This window comes from Abrus precatorius, unplaced genomic scaffold, assembly GCF_003935025.1.
Source record: "Abrus precatorius isolate BTA unplaced genomic scaffold, Abrus_2018 Scaffold9, whole genome shotgun sequence".
In the NCBI taxonomy this organism is placed as follows: domain Eukaryota; kingdom Viridiplantae; phylum Streptophyta; class Magnoliopsida; order Fabales; family Fabaceae; genus Abrus; species Abrus precatorius.
Genome location: NW_020874439.1, coordinates 18,410,645 through 18,428,180, shown reverse-complemented (window position 1 = coordinate 18,428,180; position 17,536 = coordinate 18,410,645). Strand labels below are relative to the sequence as shown.

Below are 17,536 nucleotides of genomic sequence, written 5' to 3'. Positions count from 1 at the left end.
GACTGTCCCATCCCCTCTTATGCCGTCCTATGAACCAAATATAGTATAAGACAAACCCTCAAAGTTAATTAATACATATAAATTCATTGATGTATCTAATATTTTTTATCCTTAATTTCAAACTTTATTTTTTATTTGAGGAAAAAACTATGATGAGTTATATATAGAAAAAGTTCCTTCTCACCTAATTTTTAGTTTGATTTATATCATCAATTCTAATATTTTTATATTTATTTTTTTACCCTCATCACTCTTTTTTCCCCTTTTTCATTATATCATCTTTCACGTCTCTCTCTCTCTCTCTTTTTATGTCAAAGAATTTTTTCTAATTTATCAACTTTCAAAAATTTGGACGTGTTGATGTTAAAGGTTTCATCCTCTTTATTTACACCACACACTTTTGCATCAAAATTAGAGAATTGGATTTGGAAACAGTGATACAAACAACAACAAATTAATATTGTGGAAATTGATGTTGACAAGTAGAAGACAACAGGAGAAAAAAAATGCCAAATCCACGTCTATAAATTTTAAATGGGAGCTAGTGTAAGTGTATTATTGATCTTGTGGAAGTGAGAGATGGTAGGGCCAGTGAGGCCTCAATTTGTGCTGTTTGGTTCATCCATAGTTCAGTTCAGTTATAGCAATGAAGGTTGGGGTGCCATTCTTGCCGACTTGTATTCTCGCAAGGTAGATATATGTCGAGTTTTCCTTGTTTATTCCATTATGTTGCTCGTCTTCTTTATCTTCAGTTTAATTGTGTTCTTTCTTTTTCTTCATTGGATGTACTTTGATTTGCACAATCTTGGGTTGTCTGATTAACGATTACTCAATTTCATTTCTAACTTCTGTTATGAATGATTAAAAAGAGCGTAATTCACATGTTGAGATATATTGTTTTGATTTGCTCTTCGTTTTGTTTATATGTCCTCATGTTTTATATATAAAGATGTGGTTTTTGTGATCTAGCTATGGATGACCTTTTATTAAGGCTTTTTCTTTTTTTACAATTTTCTTTTTAAAGTTTTAATCTTTAAGAACAGAACTTTTTTTTGTGCGTATTAGACTTTTTGTAGGTGAGTCTTCAAGAATAGGACTGCATGCAATGAAAGAGTTCCTTTTGGGAAAATATGGTCTTGGCACTAGTTTAGGAATTAATAAATGATTTTTAATTAAAAATCACATTGGAAGTGCATATAAATAATGGTAAAAGTGAATCAAAAACAATTTTTAATAAAGACATCATTTTATTTTTTTAATTGATATCCTCGGTCCCCTTTACCACTAATTTCGATGCCATGAATGTGTATGCAAAGTTTGCATGTCTTTTCTTTATTATAGTCAAATAATTTACCATATTGAGAACCTTTTGAGGAAGTGGTGGTCCTGTAGTACAACTACACCAATAATTCGAGAAAAGGTGTAAATTCCAAATATAAGTGGTAGTCTTCTATATCTGAATCAATATCAATATGATACAAGATTAGAAACGTGAATGTACAAAAAAAAAAAAAAATGCAATGGAAAAAAGATAATGTAGTCATGTATTACACACTCTAATTAATATGTTTGAAAGTCCTCATGCTCTCCATCAACCCTTCTTTCTTCTAGCATAAGGCCAGAAATTAGAGTAATATCCAATGTTGAAAAGAGACTGGTCTTAGAACACACGCATCTAAAATGTCTTTTTTTTTTTTTTTTCTAATATCAGCCTAAACAACGCATTCAGTTAATTTACATTTATATATGTTTTTTTTGTGAGTGATGGATTAATTATGATGGTAAATGAGTTTTTGGCTTGACATAGGCAGATATCATTTTGCGAGGATATGCTGGTTGGAATTCAAGGCGAGCTTTGCAAGTTCTAGATAAAATATTTCCCAAGGTATTGTTGAGAACATGTGTTAATTGCCTATGTTGAATAAAATCTCACATTTTCTTCATCTTTAATATCTGATCCTTTCTTGAGAAATGTTAAATGTGGTTATTTTAGTTATAGTAGTAACAAATGAAACTTCAGCTAGCTAGCTAATCCATTGGCTTTTGCTTGAGTATAAAATGAAAATATAATTTTGCATATGTTGGTCTGAGTTTTTCTTAGAACTGATCACAGACATATCAATAATATTTTTTTGAAATTTATAAAATCAATTGTATTAGGATAAACTTCATGTCGTAATTGTAGTGTGGACACACGAACACGTTAATCTTCAGATTCATTTTTACGCAATCTGATTTGATTCTTGCTCAAAATAACTTAAAAGGGAAGTGAATCACCTTTTTACTCCCTCATCTTTAACTTAGGATGCTACTATTCAGCCATCTTTGGTAATTGTGTACTTCGGGGGTAATGATTCCACTCATCCAGATCCATTCGGCCTTGGTCTTCATGTACCCCTCCAAGAATACATTGAAAATATGAGGAAGATTGTTACCCATCTTAAGGTAAACTTTCACACAAGAGAATCACATTCCTATCTTTTTGCACGCGTTACCTTCCTAAATAAAAGCTATATTTACACTTCAAGTTCAAGTATTCATTACCTATATATTTATCACTATGAAATTTGACTCAATTCCTAATGGTTGTCAGAGCCTTTCAAAGAAGACTCGCATAATACTTCTCAGTTCTCCTCCCATCAATGAGGCACAAATGCATGAAACATTCAGGTTTTGACTCCTATTGGCTTTGGTTGTAGCATATAATTTCACATGATCTTGAGACTATGATACATATGCCTGCACTTCTACTTTTTTATGACACCTATACTTTTTTTTATGCTGTATGATTATTATATAATGACAAAAGTATGTATTAAGGGTATGTTGCTTGCAACCTCTTTGTTTAAACCCCTCCTCTCAAATTGGCACATACTTTTCATAAACTCTATGGTTGTTATTTACTAATTAATTAATTAATAAATAAAACATGTACATAGCCTAGCTAAAAGGTTATGTGATATGTGGTATTCAAACTTGAGATTAAGCTGGAATGTTGGTGTCCGAATATGTGAAAGTTGAGATCTTTGGCCTTATAGCAATAAGATTTGAATCTATTATGGTATCGCATGATAAGTTTAGAAGATGGCATGCTCCATCCAGAAAGGCTTTTCATTCTTGTTACTTTATTATTTAAAATTTATAATTCAATCTTAAACTCTAATGATATAATGGTTGGACTAAAACCAGCAAAATATTAGGGCAATTGAAAAGGACAAATGAATCTTGTCATATATATTCAGAAGCATGTTTGGAGCTATGTCATGAGATGAATGTCAAGGCTATTGATCTTTGGTCTACACTCCAACAAAGGCATGATTGGTTAGATGTTTGCTTCACGTAAGTATGCCAATTGTTGTCTTATGTATATGAAGGAAAGGCACAATTGTACTTTTCTTTCATTTGATTGAATGGTGTTTAATAGGGATGGAATTCATTTGTCATCTGAGGGGAACAAGATAGTGGCAAAAGAGATATTGAAGGTTCTTGGAGAAGCTGACTGGGAACCTAGTCTTAACTGGAAGTCAATGCCAATTGAATTTGCAGAAGAATCACCATATGATCCAATTGGTGCAGATGAAGAAAAGACTAATATATATGTCTCTAATTGTAGCTTCCATGGAAGTTCTCAACTGGAATAGAGTTTTTGTACATTTTCAAACTACCAAAACCTTCATAATTTGAAGAGCCATGAGTCACAAACTAGCAGAGTTTCATCGTGCTTAAAGAAAAATGGTGTGTTCTTAGTGCATATTAAGTGTGTTACATTTGATATTTTATTTTTAATTTTCTCGAGTGAATGTTGTGAACTTGTGATTGGATTTCACCATGATTTTTTATGTTGGTATCTATATACTATTTATTAATCATGGAATTTTACATCCGAACATACAACACTGTTCAATAATGACCCCATCGAGTCCAGTATTAATAAGTCAACTATCGTACAAGATTGTGGCGAGCAAACAATTTATTATATAGTATAATATATTAAAGTGCACACTGATTTTGACACATGAATTGCCCAAACTTTCATTTTGTCAACTCATCAAATTTGCTAGAATTATCATATTCTAAATCAGCATGTTTATCTTTCATTAGTTTCAATGAATCTTTTTGTTTATATTTTTGAAGTAATTAATTATTAACATGAATAAGAACCATCAATTCAATAGTATAATATATTAATTATTAGATAAAAGGCTTTCAATTTGTAGCACTTGACATTTTATAACCGTTCAACTTCTAATAATTTCTAAGGCAAACATGAAGGAGTTTTTCCAGCTTTTCTATTAGTGGCACGAATAACTACACTGAAAAATGCTAATTTGCCTTCAAGTTACGTGAGCAACTTTTACTTGTCAGCAATTGACCATACGAGTGTTTTGACCACGTACTTCCTATGAAAACTTATATGTCTAGCTTAAAATATCTAAACATAATTTTTTAAGTCTTTTGGATGGCTTTTATTTGTTAATAATTCACCTTAGGAGCGTTCTGATCTTATACTTTCTAAATGTGCTTTAACTTATGCACTTGATTTAAAAAGATCAAACTTTGCTCGCTAGACTTAAGGGTCTATCTAGTTTCTTTGTTGGCTTGGTCATTTGATCACCTTCGTAAATTATGTTATAACATGCATCACCCTTAATAATGAGAGCAATCAATCAAGAAAATGACCTTTTACAAGAAGGTAAATAATGAGGAAAGTGGCCTTAAGCAAGAAAGCAATAAATCAAAAGGTGACTTCAAGCTAGAAAGTGAAAGAAAAAAAAAGTGACCACAAGAAATCAATCTCAATACAGCAATCTATCAGAAAAGTCACCTCTAATAGAAAAGTGATCAATTAGCAATGTTATTAAGCAAGTAAGCATTTAATTAGGAAAGGATACCAAAGCAAGAAAAAGAAATAAAGCTCTCTCAAATAAGAAAGTATTTAATTAGGATCGGACATCATCCTCAAATAAGAAAACACCAAAGTGTTCTTAAAGACAAAAAAGCAACAAAGTATCATCAAATAACAAAGCATTCAGTCTAAACAACGACATCAATCAAGAAAGCAATCAATTAAGAAAACAACTACTATAAGCAAAAAAGCAATCAATCAATCAAAAAAACTTATGCAAGACGCAATTCATAGATGGCATGGTTGGTGTATAAGAATTCTATTAATCATAAGCAAAATTATTTGTGTAACTAAGAAGTTGCCATTTGTTTATTTATTGTGAAGCCATGCAAGGCCGGCCCAATCCATAACCAATCCTAAAGTGAATATTAAATAAGTTTTTTTAAATTATCTAAAATAATATATTAAAATTATTATTATTTCATTTAAATATATTTTTATATTTTTTACTAAATAAAATCAGTTACTTAATTAAAATAATAAATTTCATTTAGTATTCTTTTTAATAGATATTAAAGCCCTTTTATTTATTATTATTAAAATATTATTGATTCAAGTAATATTTTATCAGTTTTAGTTTAAACAACTCATGCATGCTAAAACAACATGAATCGTTGACATATTTCTATAAGTTATCATATGAGTAGAAAGTAATTTCCATGTATGATAGTAGTTCTGGTTTATTTTAATGTTTATAATATTAAATAATTAAAATATGTATATTTTAATTAGAACTAATAAAAATAAAGTTAAATAATATGATAAATAAAGTATAAAAAAAAATATATTAGAGTAAAATGTTAAGCTTATTTTTAAAGAAAAATATTTACTATTAGCATTACTTGTATAAGTAATAATGTTTTTTAAAATGAAAATATTAATAATTAAAATCATTTTTAGAAGGTTTTTTTTTTTTTTTTTTTTTTGAGATTTCAAGCAAATGTTTTATCTATGTGATACTTTGATTGACTCTGGAATCACAATATCATTATTAGAGATAAAAAAAAATAATAAGTTTAGATAAATTAATTATTAGAATTAATTTTCTTTCAAAAACTAACATTAAAATTTTATAAAAATAAAAAAATTTCTTTTTATTTTCTCCTTATTTTGTTTTGTGCAAACCTACCTCTTAGTTTCGACCAAACATTTTAAATAAAATAATACTATACTGAATTTCTATATGCTCTTCAACACTTAGATTTTTTTTTTCATGTTTCCTTCGAGTTCTAGTGTTATCATTTAATTATTATTCACCTCTTTTATAAAAGTATCTAGAGGTGTTGATTCTAATGGCAGATTTATTATAGGATTTTTTAGGTCCTTAGACCCTTACTCTCTTTGGTTGCCAAGTTATGAGAGATTTATTGGGCCTTTAGCTTGTAATTGAGGAAAACATTAACCTTATATATATAGAAAGTGACTCTAAAGAAGTCATCTTGCTTATTGTTAATTTTCAGACTTGTAATCATCTGTCATACTTTATAACTAGTAAGATTAGACAATTGCTAGCTAAGATTAGATTCATTAAGTTTAATCATATTTTTCGCAAAAGCTAACTAGCGTGGTAATTGATTAGCCAAGTGTGATTTAGAGGCTGAAATTTCTTTTTCTAATTTTGTTGATGCTCCCCCTCCTTATTTCCTTTCTTAAGGTTAGATGCTCTTATAATCTCTTTCTTTAGATTGTTGTCTTAGGTATTTTAGACTTTTTAGCCTCGTTTCTTAGCAAAAAATAAAAATAAAAAAGTATCTTAAGGTGTTGAGAAATGGGGTTGAATTTGAAAAAAAAAAAATCTATCTAGCCAAAATTTTACTCGTGACTCAAATTAATTCGACAAGATCATTAATAGGTTAATTTGGGTTGAATAATTGTACCATTACATAAAAATATTTTTATAATTTATAAAATTTAATAATGATTATATAAATTAATCTATAATATTTATATACAAAATTTTGATTTTTATTGGATAATGAATTATTTATAAAAAATATATATTAAAAATAAAAAATAAAAATATATAATATTATAAAATAATTAAATTTTTTATATTAATTAAGTTAGCTCAAATATATCATACTCAACCCATAAATCTATATTTTCGAGACATAAACAAACTCAATTATTCGATTCAATTGATTAATTTTAGTTCGAATAGTTAGTTGGATTTACTTGACTCATGAACATCCTTAATCATCACTAGCTTTAGCTATTAAATAGATTAATAAATATATAATATAAAAATAATGTTAATATTTATTTAAATAGACTATTTTATTAAATTTGAAAATTTTAAATAGTTTAAATTTTTTATATTTTTATTAAATAATTCTAAAAAAAATCTTAACACCACTTTATTTAATTTAACAAAAAATATGAACTAGGTTTATTATATTCCTACCAAAGTATCTCTCCTAATTTTGTTTATAATTAATTCACATCGGTATAGTTTGTTGTCACTTTGTATTTTAATATTATTTTTAAATTTAAATAAGTTTTAAATTTCTAATAAAATGATACTTTTTTTTATTTAATCTCTCGTTTTTATTTTTTAAATAAATCTCAATTTTTTAAAGTCTTATATGATCTTTTTGTTAATTATTTTTTAATTGTTTTATTTATGTATCTTTCAATTTAACTCATATAATTTAAAATTAATATGAATAATAATGTTACATTTATTTATTTATCCTTTTTATATTTTTAAATTTTATTTTTCAAAAGTCTACTGTTATAACTTAAAATCTCACTAAAAAAATTATTAAGAGTACAATACTATTGATGTCGTATCTCATCCATATCATATTTTAGTGAAATTATACGAACAAACTTAAATACTATATGAACAAATAATAAAAAAAGTTAATGTATTACTATGAGAGAGATCATATGAAAATAAAGAACTTTTGATAACTAAATTTAAAAAAAGTATAAAAAAAGAGATAAAATAAAAAAATTACTAATTTTTTTAAAAATAAATTTTACTTTTAATTTATGTATATTAGGTATAATTTAATTTATAAACTTAAAATATGTTTTTAATCTTTATATTTTAGTAATTATTTATTCCTTACAAATTATATTTTATTTTGTTCCTTATACTTTAATAAAATAATTGTTTTTATTTTTTGTAACTGATGCGATTTAATAAAATAAGTCACATTTGAAAATATTTTAATAGATTAAATCAATAAAAAAACTAAAAAATTCATTAAAAATACTAATTAAAAAATATTTTAAGAGACTATAATAAAAAAAATGATAAACTGTAAAAGAAGTATTTAATCCTATTTTATATAATGAAAAATTATTATAATTTTATAATTATATCAATAATTTATTATTATAAAATAAAAATGTTACAAATACAAAAAATTAAACTTCTAAATATAAAAATGTTAATAAATAAATTTCTTAAAACTTTGAACCACCAAATTAGTACTTTAAATTTTAAATATTTAAATAATTATCATATTAATTATTTAAATATTTTTTCATGTAGCTTGTTATTTAAAAAATTATTGTGTCATAAATTAATTTCTTAAATTAAAATATCATAATCTTGATCGTTAGAAAAGGATAATTTTTTTTTAAAAATTATCAAATAAATTATTTGGTACAATTAAAATAATGAAAAAAATATATTAAGTGACAAAGTGAGGACTGATATAACAATTGTTTAAATCTTTAAATATTAATTTCATGGCTTAAATTATTAAACCTATTATTTGAAGTTTTATGTTTTTTTATTAAATTTAATTTTTATTATTAAATTTAACTATCTAAAAATGATAATTAAAAAAATACATGTTTATTATGTTAAAATTATAAAATTACAATAAATATATATTTATTTGAAGTTAATATTTTTAATTAAAGTATTTATCAAAAAATTTAAAAAAAAAAAGATTTCCCTGGCAAATTGAATCATGCCCCGAGCAGGGGCAAAACCCGCCGCGCCAGCGCGCAGCCAGTGTCATGCCCAAAAGTCCAAAACCAAACTACTATTCAATTTGGTGTTCATATTTTGAATACCCATTCATTGCCACAAGCATCTAACAAATGGATATAGCTATCTTCTCTCCATCATCGCTATTCTCCGAAGATGACACTTCTTCTCGTAATCTCTCTCTCTCTCTCTCTCTCGTATTTCAGTTCTACCTAATGGGATAAATGGGGTTTCTGAATGCAGGTGAGGAAAATTCAGACGCTCGGGAAAACTATGTTGAGAGGAAGCACCAGTTTCCTGGGACGGTAAAGCTTCTATCTTTAGTATCAAAAGTAGCTGTTAAAACGAGTTAATCATGTGGATTTGTTTTGAGGATAGTATAGAAATTTTAAGTTTAATGGGGGTATTATTTGAAGAGTTTAGCTAAAGTACTGTGCATTTAGAAGTCTTTTTTTTCCTCTTAGTTTTGGTTGCTTACTATGAGAGTTTTGTTGTTTGAACAACCGTGAGCTTGTAATGTTAATGAGTTTGAGTTGCCCCAACGGATGTGCAATTTGGTATGTGTTGGAAGGGTCAAAATTTGAGCTCAAGTGTTCTGCCGTTTGGGAAATGAAAATGTTGAAAGCATGCATGATATTGCTGAGTTTATAGCAAATGGGGAAAACCTAACCCCGTACGGTCTCCATGGGCTTAGAAAGCTACTGTTGTTTAGAAAGATCTGCGTGATACACATTTTTGGACAGCTTATCAATTCTTTCAGAAATATTAGGTATGGGAATTGAGTCTCACATTTGGAGTATGGGATTCTGGTGTGAGCTGTGGATTGGGATCTTCCATCACAATGGCCAGCTTTCGTGGTGTTGGAAGATTGGTATCAAGTGAAATTTTAAACTTTGGCTATGTATCTAGGTTGCAAATGAGGGGGTGCGTGTGCTGATGCTGACATTTTAGCATTCATGGTGGAATATTAAGATCCAATCCAAGCTTTGGGACTTGAGTCCAACATTGGATGTATGAGATTCTAATGTGAGATTTATATGGTCTTGGGCTCTGCCACTACCATGTCTGGGTTTTGTGATGTCATTCTCTCAAAGTTTGTATCAGTTTGCATTACTGTTTCTTGTTGATTAATGTTTCAGCTAGGTTTATGAAAATTTAGTTTTTGATTAACTAGGTTTATGAAAATTTAGTTTTTGACCAAGCACAATGACGTCTATGATCCATGTAGCTGACTTCACCTAGTGAGATAAGACTTGATTGTTGTTGTATTATGTGTATGCCTGTTTTATTTTTGGAAGCTTTTGCTTTTGCTGTTGTTTCATTTGAGATGGTCATATTTCCTGTCTTGTTGTTTCTGTTAGGCATATTGATTTTATGTGAGATCCCTTGAAAGGACTTAAATATTTCTGAACTTCCTAATTTAGTTTTGCTTGAGGTTTTGTTAGCATTAACTTGTACTGAACTGCTCTGAGTTCTGCCATTTTCTTTTATGCAGGAGTTGATTATTCGAGAATTTTCCTTTCATCAACTGAATGCTAACTTGCTCTGGCCTGGGACATTTGCCTTTGCAGAATGGTTGGTTCAGCACAGTTCATGCATCGAAGGACGACGTGCCATTGAGTTGGGGAGGTATTCAATTACTTGTATACTAATTTATGTGTCTAAGCTATTGTTATTTTTAAAGTATCTAGTGAAGAAGTCTTGCTCAAAATTTTCAAAGTGATGGGATCTTGACTTGATCTTATGATATTTGAATCATGCTGTGCATCCATCAATAATCACTCTTGATTGTACATTTCTCTTCTGTGATTAGCAGGCCTTACTGCTGTCTCTTATAGAGGCATATTACCATGTTTGTAGTTAGCGTGGAGGTGCATTGATCTTTGTTGGGTGGTCAAAATCAATGCAAGGATTTGTGTTACCATAAGATGTGTGCCACTGAAAAGCCTGTGAATAATGTACTTAGTTGTTATTTTTTTGTCTCATAGTTCAATGCAGCTAATATCAAAATATCAACCATAAAATAAACCGAGTCCATTTTAGTTATATGATTTCATGTCAGATAGCTCTTCACATTTCATACATTTGATTTCTTTTTTGTCTTGCTCATGTTGCTTCCAATTTCAGTGGCACAGGCGCTTTGGCCATATTTCTTCGAAAATCATATGATCTTGATATTACAACTTCAGACTACGATGATCAAGAAATAGAGGATAACATAGCTCACAACTGCAGGGAAAATGAAATACCTGCCATTCCTCACATAAAACGTGAGCCTTTTTCAGTTAACCTAGTTGTCTTTTGCTTCTTAGTTAGCTATTGGCAAGGGTTTCAAAGCACTGATTCTGTGCTTTCTGGGTAGTTAGATTTCCCTTTGATTGTAGTTAAAAATCTTTACGCCATAAAACTAATATTGTTTTTTTTATCTTTATCATTGCTTAGTTAATGTATCTTGATGCCTATGAATGCAAATGAAATCTGATTGTTATATCCTGCCATTCCTTTCTTCTGGATGATTAGTACTAATGATGAATGATTAGTATTCTTTTTATCTTGAAAAGCACTCTAGAATTCGTAACCATCTTTAGAAGTGACAAGCCAATCAATATGTACTTCCTTAAATTATTTTGTTTGTGGTAAATTTTCCCATTCATAGTTCTTTTCCTGACACAGCCAATAAATGAGCTAGATTTCCTTTTACTTTAGTCCATTTGGAAATTTAGGGTCATAGTTATATTTCTTCTACTTTGTATCACATAATTAATATTTTTTCCCTTTGTACTAGGCTATTTCCAATGAAATTTTGTTCTGAAGTTGTGTTTTTATTTAAAGGTTTTGTTCACAAATTCAAACCCACTTTGTTACTCTTACTATAATTATGTTTAGTGATGATGCATGTGAATTTCTTATTGCTCCTTTTCAATCATTTTTCACTTCACAAGGCATTTTATACCAATTATCATGTGCTCATACCCCAAAACATAATGGTGTGGTGAAAAGGAAAAAATCATGCCTAGTTGAAAACTTGAAATAGCTCATGCATTGATGCTTAACTTCATTGTGCCATTTTGCTTTTGGGGAAGCCCCCTCCACACTGCATGCTGTCTAATAAACTGCTTGCCAGAATCCATCCTCCAAAATCAAGTGCTCTCGTCTATGTTGTTCCCTAAGTAAGACCCTATTCTCTTTCACTCTGAGACACTTGTTGTTTTTTTTCTCCACAACCTTACTATTGGAAAAATAAATTGGTTGCCAAATCCTTAAAATGTCCTTTCCTGGGTGTAAAAAAGCTTCTGTTATACTCTCCAGACCTCGAAAGATCTGTTGTCTATGCTACGGTATCTTCTTTAAGACTTGTCCCTTCTTTGCATATACTTTTGATTTGCATTATGGCATTAACATTATTCTCCTGATTGGTCACGGCTCCTTTTAGGTTGCTCTCACATCTGTCTTGCCTCCTTCCTTCCTCATGTCAATAAAGACTTATCTTCTACTCCATGATCATCTAGTCATACATGCTACTACCAATCCAGTTCCCATCCTTCCTCTAGACTTATCTTCTACTCCTTGAAACTCGTGCTTCATTCCCTGAACTAGAACTAACCATAGAATTGAATTGCACAAAGGTATCAACTATAATCTAATCCCTTACCCTCTTTATGTCTGTCATTTAAATTATCTTAATCCAACTCCTTATTATGCCTGTGTATTCTTTGTCTTTTTCTTTCTCTATACTATACCCAAAACTATTAGTGAAGTCCTCTCCAACCTTGGATGGAACCATACCATGGTTGATGAAATGAATGGTTTACCCTCTAATGGCTCTCAAGAACATTTACCTCTTGGCAAGCTTACTATTGGTTGTCGATGGGTCTATAGTGTCAAGATTAACTCTGATGAAAAAGTTCATCATTTGAAAGCTGTCTAATGTTCAAATGATAGTAGGATACACAAATTTTCTGCCTTAACTATGGAGACATGTTTCCCTGTGACCAAGATTGGTTTTGTTTACCTCTTCCTTGCTACGGCTAAAGACTAACAATTGCAATGATTTGTTCCTATCATGATGAAATTTCAAAAATTACTTATGCCTATTGGCCAAAGTTATAGACTTTTTGAATACATTAGTTATTAAAAGAGATCTTTTCATTAATAATATTTCTGAAAATTTGGTTTTTGACTGAGCTCAATGATGTCATGTGATCCATGTAACCGACTTTATCTAATTAGATTAGACTTAATTGTTGTTGTTATTATGGTTCCTTGCTACAACTGCTATTCAGCAATGGTCCTTTCTTTGATTAGACATTTGAAATAGGAAGAGCTCAATAGGCTGTACTACACACAATGCATTCCACCTTATCTGCTACTTGTGACACTCCCTCTTTGGCTTATAATAATCTTCCTGTGCTTTGAAATGGAAGACTCAACGAACTCATTTGGCAATTCCACATGACTCAATGTTAGTGCTAGTCATTCTGCTGTATTCTTTGACCACTCTTTACCTAGCCTTTGCCTTCAATTGGTTGTTTATGTTAGTAACATTGTCATCATCGACAATCATCAAACTAGTATCCAAAGATTAATGGCATCTGTCACACCACTTTTAAATAAAATAATTTGAGCCATTTCAATTTATTTTGGGGAATCAGGTTTTACAATCTCACGATGTTGCCAACACTCAGAGAAAGTATGCTTAGATATACTTAAAGGAACAAGCACTGTGGATTGCCAATGTAGTGATACTCCAATGGTTTCCAATGTCATACTATTGGGTTAGGGGGAACCTCATACAAAGCTTTATAGATATAGATATCTTGACAGTAACTGTCTTATAGAGTTGACATTGCTCTTGTTGTGTATTGAGTCATTTCTGAACGCTCCTTGTGATAGTCATTGGAAAGCTATGGTCTGCATTCTTATATGCATCAAGAATCACTAAGTAAAAGGTTACTTTATGAAACCAAGGCAATGCAAGTATTGGCTGTTGCTAGATCCCAGACGAGTAAGAAATAGCACATAGTTGCTAGATCCCCAGTGCAGAGACAAGTGTTGTGCAATGAAGCAGCTATTTCTGAACTTAACCAAGCTACATTGTTGCTTCAAATCCAATATTCAGTGAAAGAATCAAACACGTAAAGATTGACTGCATTGTGTTAGAGAAAAGCTTCTTTCTGGCAAGATAACTACTGGGTTCTGTCAATGCCATTGATCAAATTGTTGATTTATTTTCCCAGTCCATTAGAGGGCTTGGGTTGTTAAGCACATATATTCCAACTACGGAGTTAGAATTAAGCATATGTATAATGGGTTGTATTAGCTGTTACTGACCTCTAGGTGATTAGTGCTCTGATTAGCTCTAGTTTAGGAAATGATTACTGTTATAATTAATATTGTACATAATGTAAATATATGCATGTGTAGACTGATTACCACAGATTATTCCTGCAACTCTATATCATTTAATTTGTTCTTCATATTTCTGTTTATTGTCTGATTAGTTTCTCTTATGAAAATACTAAATGTGCTTGTGTGTTCAGACACATGGGGAGACAAGTTTCCAAATTCTGACCCTGACTGGGACCTGATTATTGCGAGTGATATCTTATTGTGTAAGTTATCTTCTAACTTGCTGTCTTGGTTAGCCATTTTTCTTTTTCTTCTCCTTTTCTTTCCAAATGAATATTAGTTCATTACAAATAATACAATTTATTCATTAATGGATAGCCTGCAGTTATTGGTTTGTGAACCTATAAAACTACCACAAATATTTCTTGCAGATTGAAAAATGATTAAATAATGAAGTTACTTGTAGAAAAAGAAAGATCTCAAGTTTATATTGAAATGTCTTGAGTTATGCTGAGTTCTTAGCAGTTAGTAAATAGTGGCCCAGACTAATATCTCAATGACAGCCTAGTATCTTTATTGATCTTGTAATGGTGAAGGTATTTTTCTGTTAGATATTTTTTATTTTAGGTGCAATGTTTGTCTATATTGAGCTGTCACTAGGATGTTACTGTTTTTCGGAATGCCAAGATTGGTAAATGGTAAAGCCAAAGCTGGCTTTGATTATTTGGGAAGGATATTTTGAATTTTATGATTGTGGAAAGGAGGGAGCTAGTGCTTTATCCTGTTGCCACATTGCCTATTTTGGATTCCTATTCCCACTAATGATTTGCTTTTCATGAAAATTTCATACTGTTTAATAAATATTAAAATGTCATTTAATTTCTACATCCTCTTAATATTTAATTGTATTTAAACTTTTGGCTGCGATACATGGTGTTCTGGTTCTGGCCACACTTGACAGGTACTTGACAAGTTTTCTGATCATTATGCTCTGGGAAATGTCTTAATTGAGTTTCTGATCTCTTCACTTTTGGATTCCTTTCCTCTTTATTCTCTTCCGTAGAGAAAAGAAAGATTATTAGATATGGAAGGAGACTCTTATATCTCTCAAATCTTAAATGTTTGTAGATGTGAAACAGTATGCAAATTTGATAAAGACCATTTCCTTTCTTCTCAATTTTTACAAGCCCCGGGATAAGAAAGCAATTTTTCCAACTGGAAATGATGAGAATGATGGTATTGTGCTAGATACCCTTTTAACCATCATGCTTTAGCTTCTCAAGTTTGCATCTTTTCTGAATCTTGTGTTGGCAGGAAATGTAGTGTTGCCATGGCCAGCCTTTTTGATGAGCTGGAGGCGCAGAATCGGAAAGGAAGATGAATTGCTTTTCTTCAACGGTTGTGAGGAAGCTGGTCTAAAAGTGAAGCATATTGGATCCCGTGTATATTGCATCTATCCCAAAGAAAATGAGAAATCAGAAACAAAATCTTGACTAAACAATGTAGTAATGAAGCATGCCTAAAGGAGAATGAAATGAAAATTGAAAGGTTCGTCCATTATCAAAGTTTCTCCGGGCCATAGTTTTAGCTTCTATAGTTTAATTTATAGCTAGTTGATAACAGTCATACCAACTATAAAACTTTTCATTTTGAGCTGAGAGTAACGATGCTACAATTTCTTTGACTTTGTTATATTTTTGTTACATAATCATTGAAATAGATCTCTCGGTCGAGAAATTTAAGGTGGGGACATTTACTCTCTTGTTATTGCATTTCGATGATGCTTCCCTTTCAATGGAATTCATTTCTGGGTTTTTGCCTTAGCCATTGTGACATGATCATGTAAAATTATAAATCTGGTAAGTTTGATTGAATCAAAATGTAGAGCCTTATTGTTACTTGTCCAATTTTGCTTTTCAGGTAACATACAAAAATTACAAGGCATGGTGGAGCCCCCAAGGGTTGGCATGATGTATAATATTTTTTGGGTTATTACTAACATGACCCATTAATTTCAAATGTCAGGAGATACGGTATCTACGGACAAATCACTCTGCGGTGACTTTGTTTTCGCTGAAGACGACAAAGCTGATATTTTAGCCACACTAGTGTGGTGGTATTATGTCTCGAAACTTTGAGTCGCAAGTTTGAGATTGCTTTGCTTATGATTTCTTTGGAATGGGATGTGATACGTAATTATGTACGTATGATGGACCCAAAAGAAAATTTGGTACGGAAGTCAAGACTACGTTTGTGTACAGGGATCCGGATCCTTTGCAGCGTTGGCAGGAACTGCAGGAATCTAATAAAACTTGATTTTGGCTTAAGCAAAAAATTTAGCTTAAGCGAATTTAGTTAAAAAGTGAATTTTTGCTTAAGCTAAAAAATTCGCTTAAGCCAAAATTGTGAAAAATTTCAAAATTTCATCTTCTACTTTAAATTGCAGAAAATTCAAGAAACATTTATTTCTCACCAACAACTACTTAGTTACTAAAGACTTTTACATAATTTATCACACCAAATATTTCAAATGTATTGTTTAGTGTGCTATTTGTGTTATAGAACTATTTGAAATCAAGTTAAATTGTTGATAATTATAATAAGAATTATACGAATGATAACTTTTAGAAATTGGTTGAGAAATAGTTACATTATTACATGTTTTAAAATATTTAAGTTTTTGTATTATGACTATAATAAAGTGTGACTATATGATCTTGTACAAATGTTTTTAATTGTATTGTTTAGTGTGCTATTTGTGCTAAACATTAGTGAGATAGAACTATTTAGAATCGAGTTAAATTATTGAAATGATGATAAGGATTATATGAATGATAACTTTGAGAAATTAGTTGAGAAATAGTTTTGATATTACATATTTTGAAACATTTAAATTTTTATATTATGACCATAAAATGTGACTATATGATCTTGTATAAATGTTTTTAAATGTATTGTCTAGTGTGTTACTTGTGCTAAATATTAGTGAGGTAGAACCATTTATAATTAAGTTAAATTGTTTGAGAATGATGATAAGGATTATAGGAATGATAATTTTAAGAAATTGGTTGAGAAATAGTTGTGATATTACATCTTTTGAAATACTTAAGTTTTTGTTGTATGGTCGTAAAGTGTGATCATATGATCTTGCATAAATGTTTTTCAACTTTTATGCAGTTTAAAGAGAAAAAAGATAAAGTTTTAAAATTTTTCATAATTTTAGCTTAAACGAATTTTTTAGCTTAAGTGAAAATTCACTTTTTAACTAAATTTACTTAAACTAAATTTTGGCTTAAGCTAAAATTAAGTTTTATTAAATTTCGCTAAGT

The 17,536-nt window shown here is 30.0% G+C and overlaps 2 protein-coding genes across 5 annotated transcripts; both read left to right on the top strand.

Annotated features, from left to right (window-relative positions):
• Positions 1-565: 565 nt before the first annotated feature.
• Positions 566-3,706, top strand: LOC113850190 (GDSL esterase/lipase CPRD49-like). The gene is made up of 6 exons (XM_027480607.1): positions 566-690; positions 1,808-1,885; positions 2,305-2,445; positions 2,594-2,670; positions 3,190-3,339; positions 3,425-3,706. The coding sequence occupies exons 1-6, from the start codon at positions 580-582 to the stop codon at positions 3,639-3,641; spliced, it is 774 nt and encodes a 257-aa protein (XP_027336408.1). The 5' UTR covers positions 566-579; the 3' UTR covers positions 3,642-3,706.
• Positions 3,707-8,862: 5,156 nt separating this feature from the next.
• Positions 8,863-16,733, top strand: LOC113849862 (EEF1A lysine methyltransferase 3). 4 transcript variants are annotated; one of them, XR_003502149.1, is made up of 8 exons: positions 8,863-9,029; positions 9,102-9,163; positions 10,354-10,487; positions 10,986-11,128; positions 14,399-14,470; positions 15,336-15,443; positions 15,522-15,755; positions 16,128-16,733. XR_003502149.1 is itself a non-coding variant. In XM_027480075.1 (7 exons), the coding sequence occupies exons 1-7, from the start codon at positions 8,972-8,974 to the stop codon at positions 15,698-15,700; spliced, it is 747 nt and encodes a 248-aa protein (XP_027335876.1). In that variant the 5' UTR covers positions 8,870-8,971; the 3' UTR covers positions 15,701-15,935. The 4 variants fall into 4 exon arrangements, 3 of the variants coding, with proteins under 3 accessions (XP_027335876.1, XP_027335875.1, XP_027335877.1); XM_027480075.1 differs by lacking the exon at positions 16,128-16,733 and having other exon boundaries at positions 8,870-9,029; positions 15,531-15,935; XM_027480074.1 differs by lacking the exon at positions 16,128-16,733 and having other exon boundaries at positions 8,870-9,029; positions 15,522-15,935.
• Positions 16,734-17,536: the final 803 nt, after the last annotated feature.

Coding starts and splice junctions, on each gene's coding strand:
- LOC113849862 (XM_027480074.1), top strand. CDS start 8,972: ATGGATATAGCTATCTTCTCTCCATCATCGCTATTCTCCGAAGATGAC. Junction 9,030..9,101: donor CGAAGATGACACTTCTTCTC/GTAATCTCTCTC, acceptor TTCTGAATGCAG/GTGAGGAAAATTCAGACGCT. Junction 11,129..14,398: donor TGCCATTCCTCACATAAAAC/GTGAGCCTTTTT, acceptor TTGTGTGTTCAG/ACACATGGGGAGACAAGTTT.
- LOC113850190 (XM_027480607.1), top strand. CDS start 580: ATGGTAGGGCCAGTGAGGCCTCAATTTGTGCTGTTTGGTTCATCCATA. Junction 691..1,807: donor CCGACTTGTATTCTCGCAAG/GTAGATATATGT, acceptor GGCTTGACATAG/GCAGATATCATTTTGCGAGG. Junction 2,671..3,189: donor CAAATGCATGAAACATTCAG/GTTTTGACTCCT, acceptor GACTAAAACCAG/CAAAATATTAGGGCAATTGA.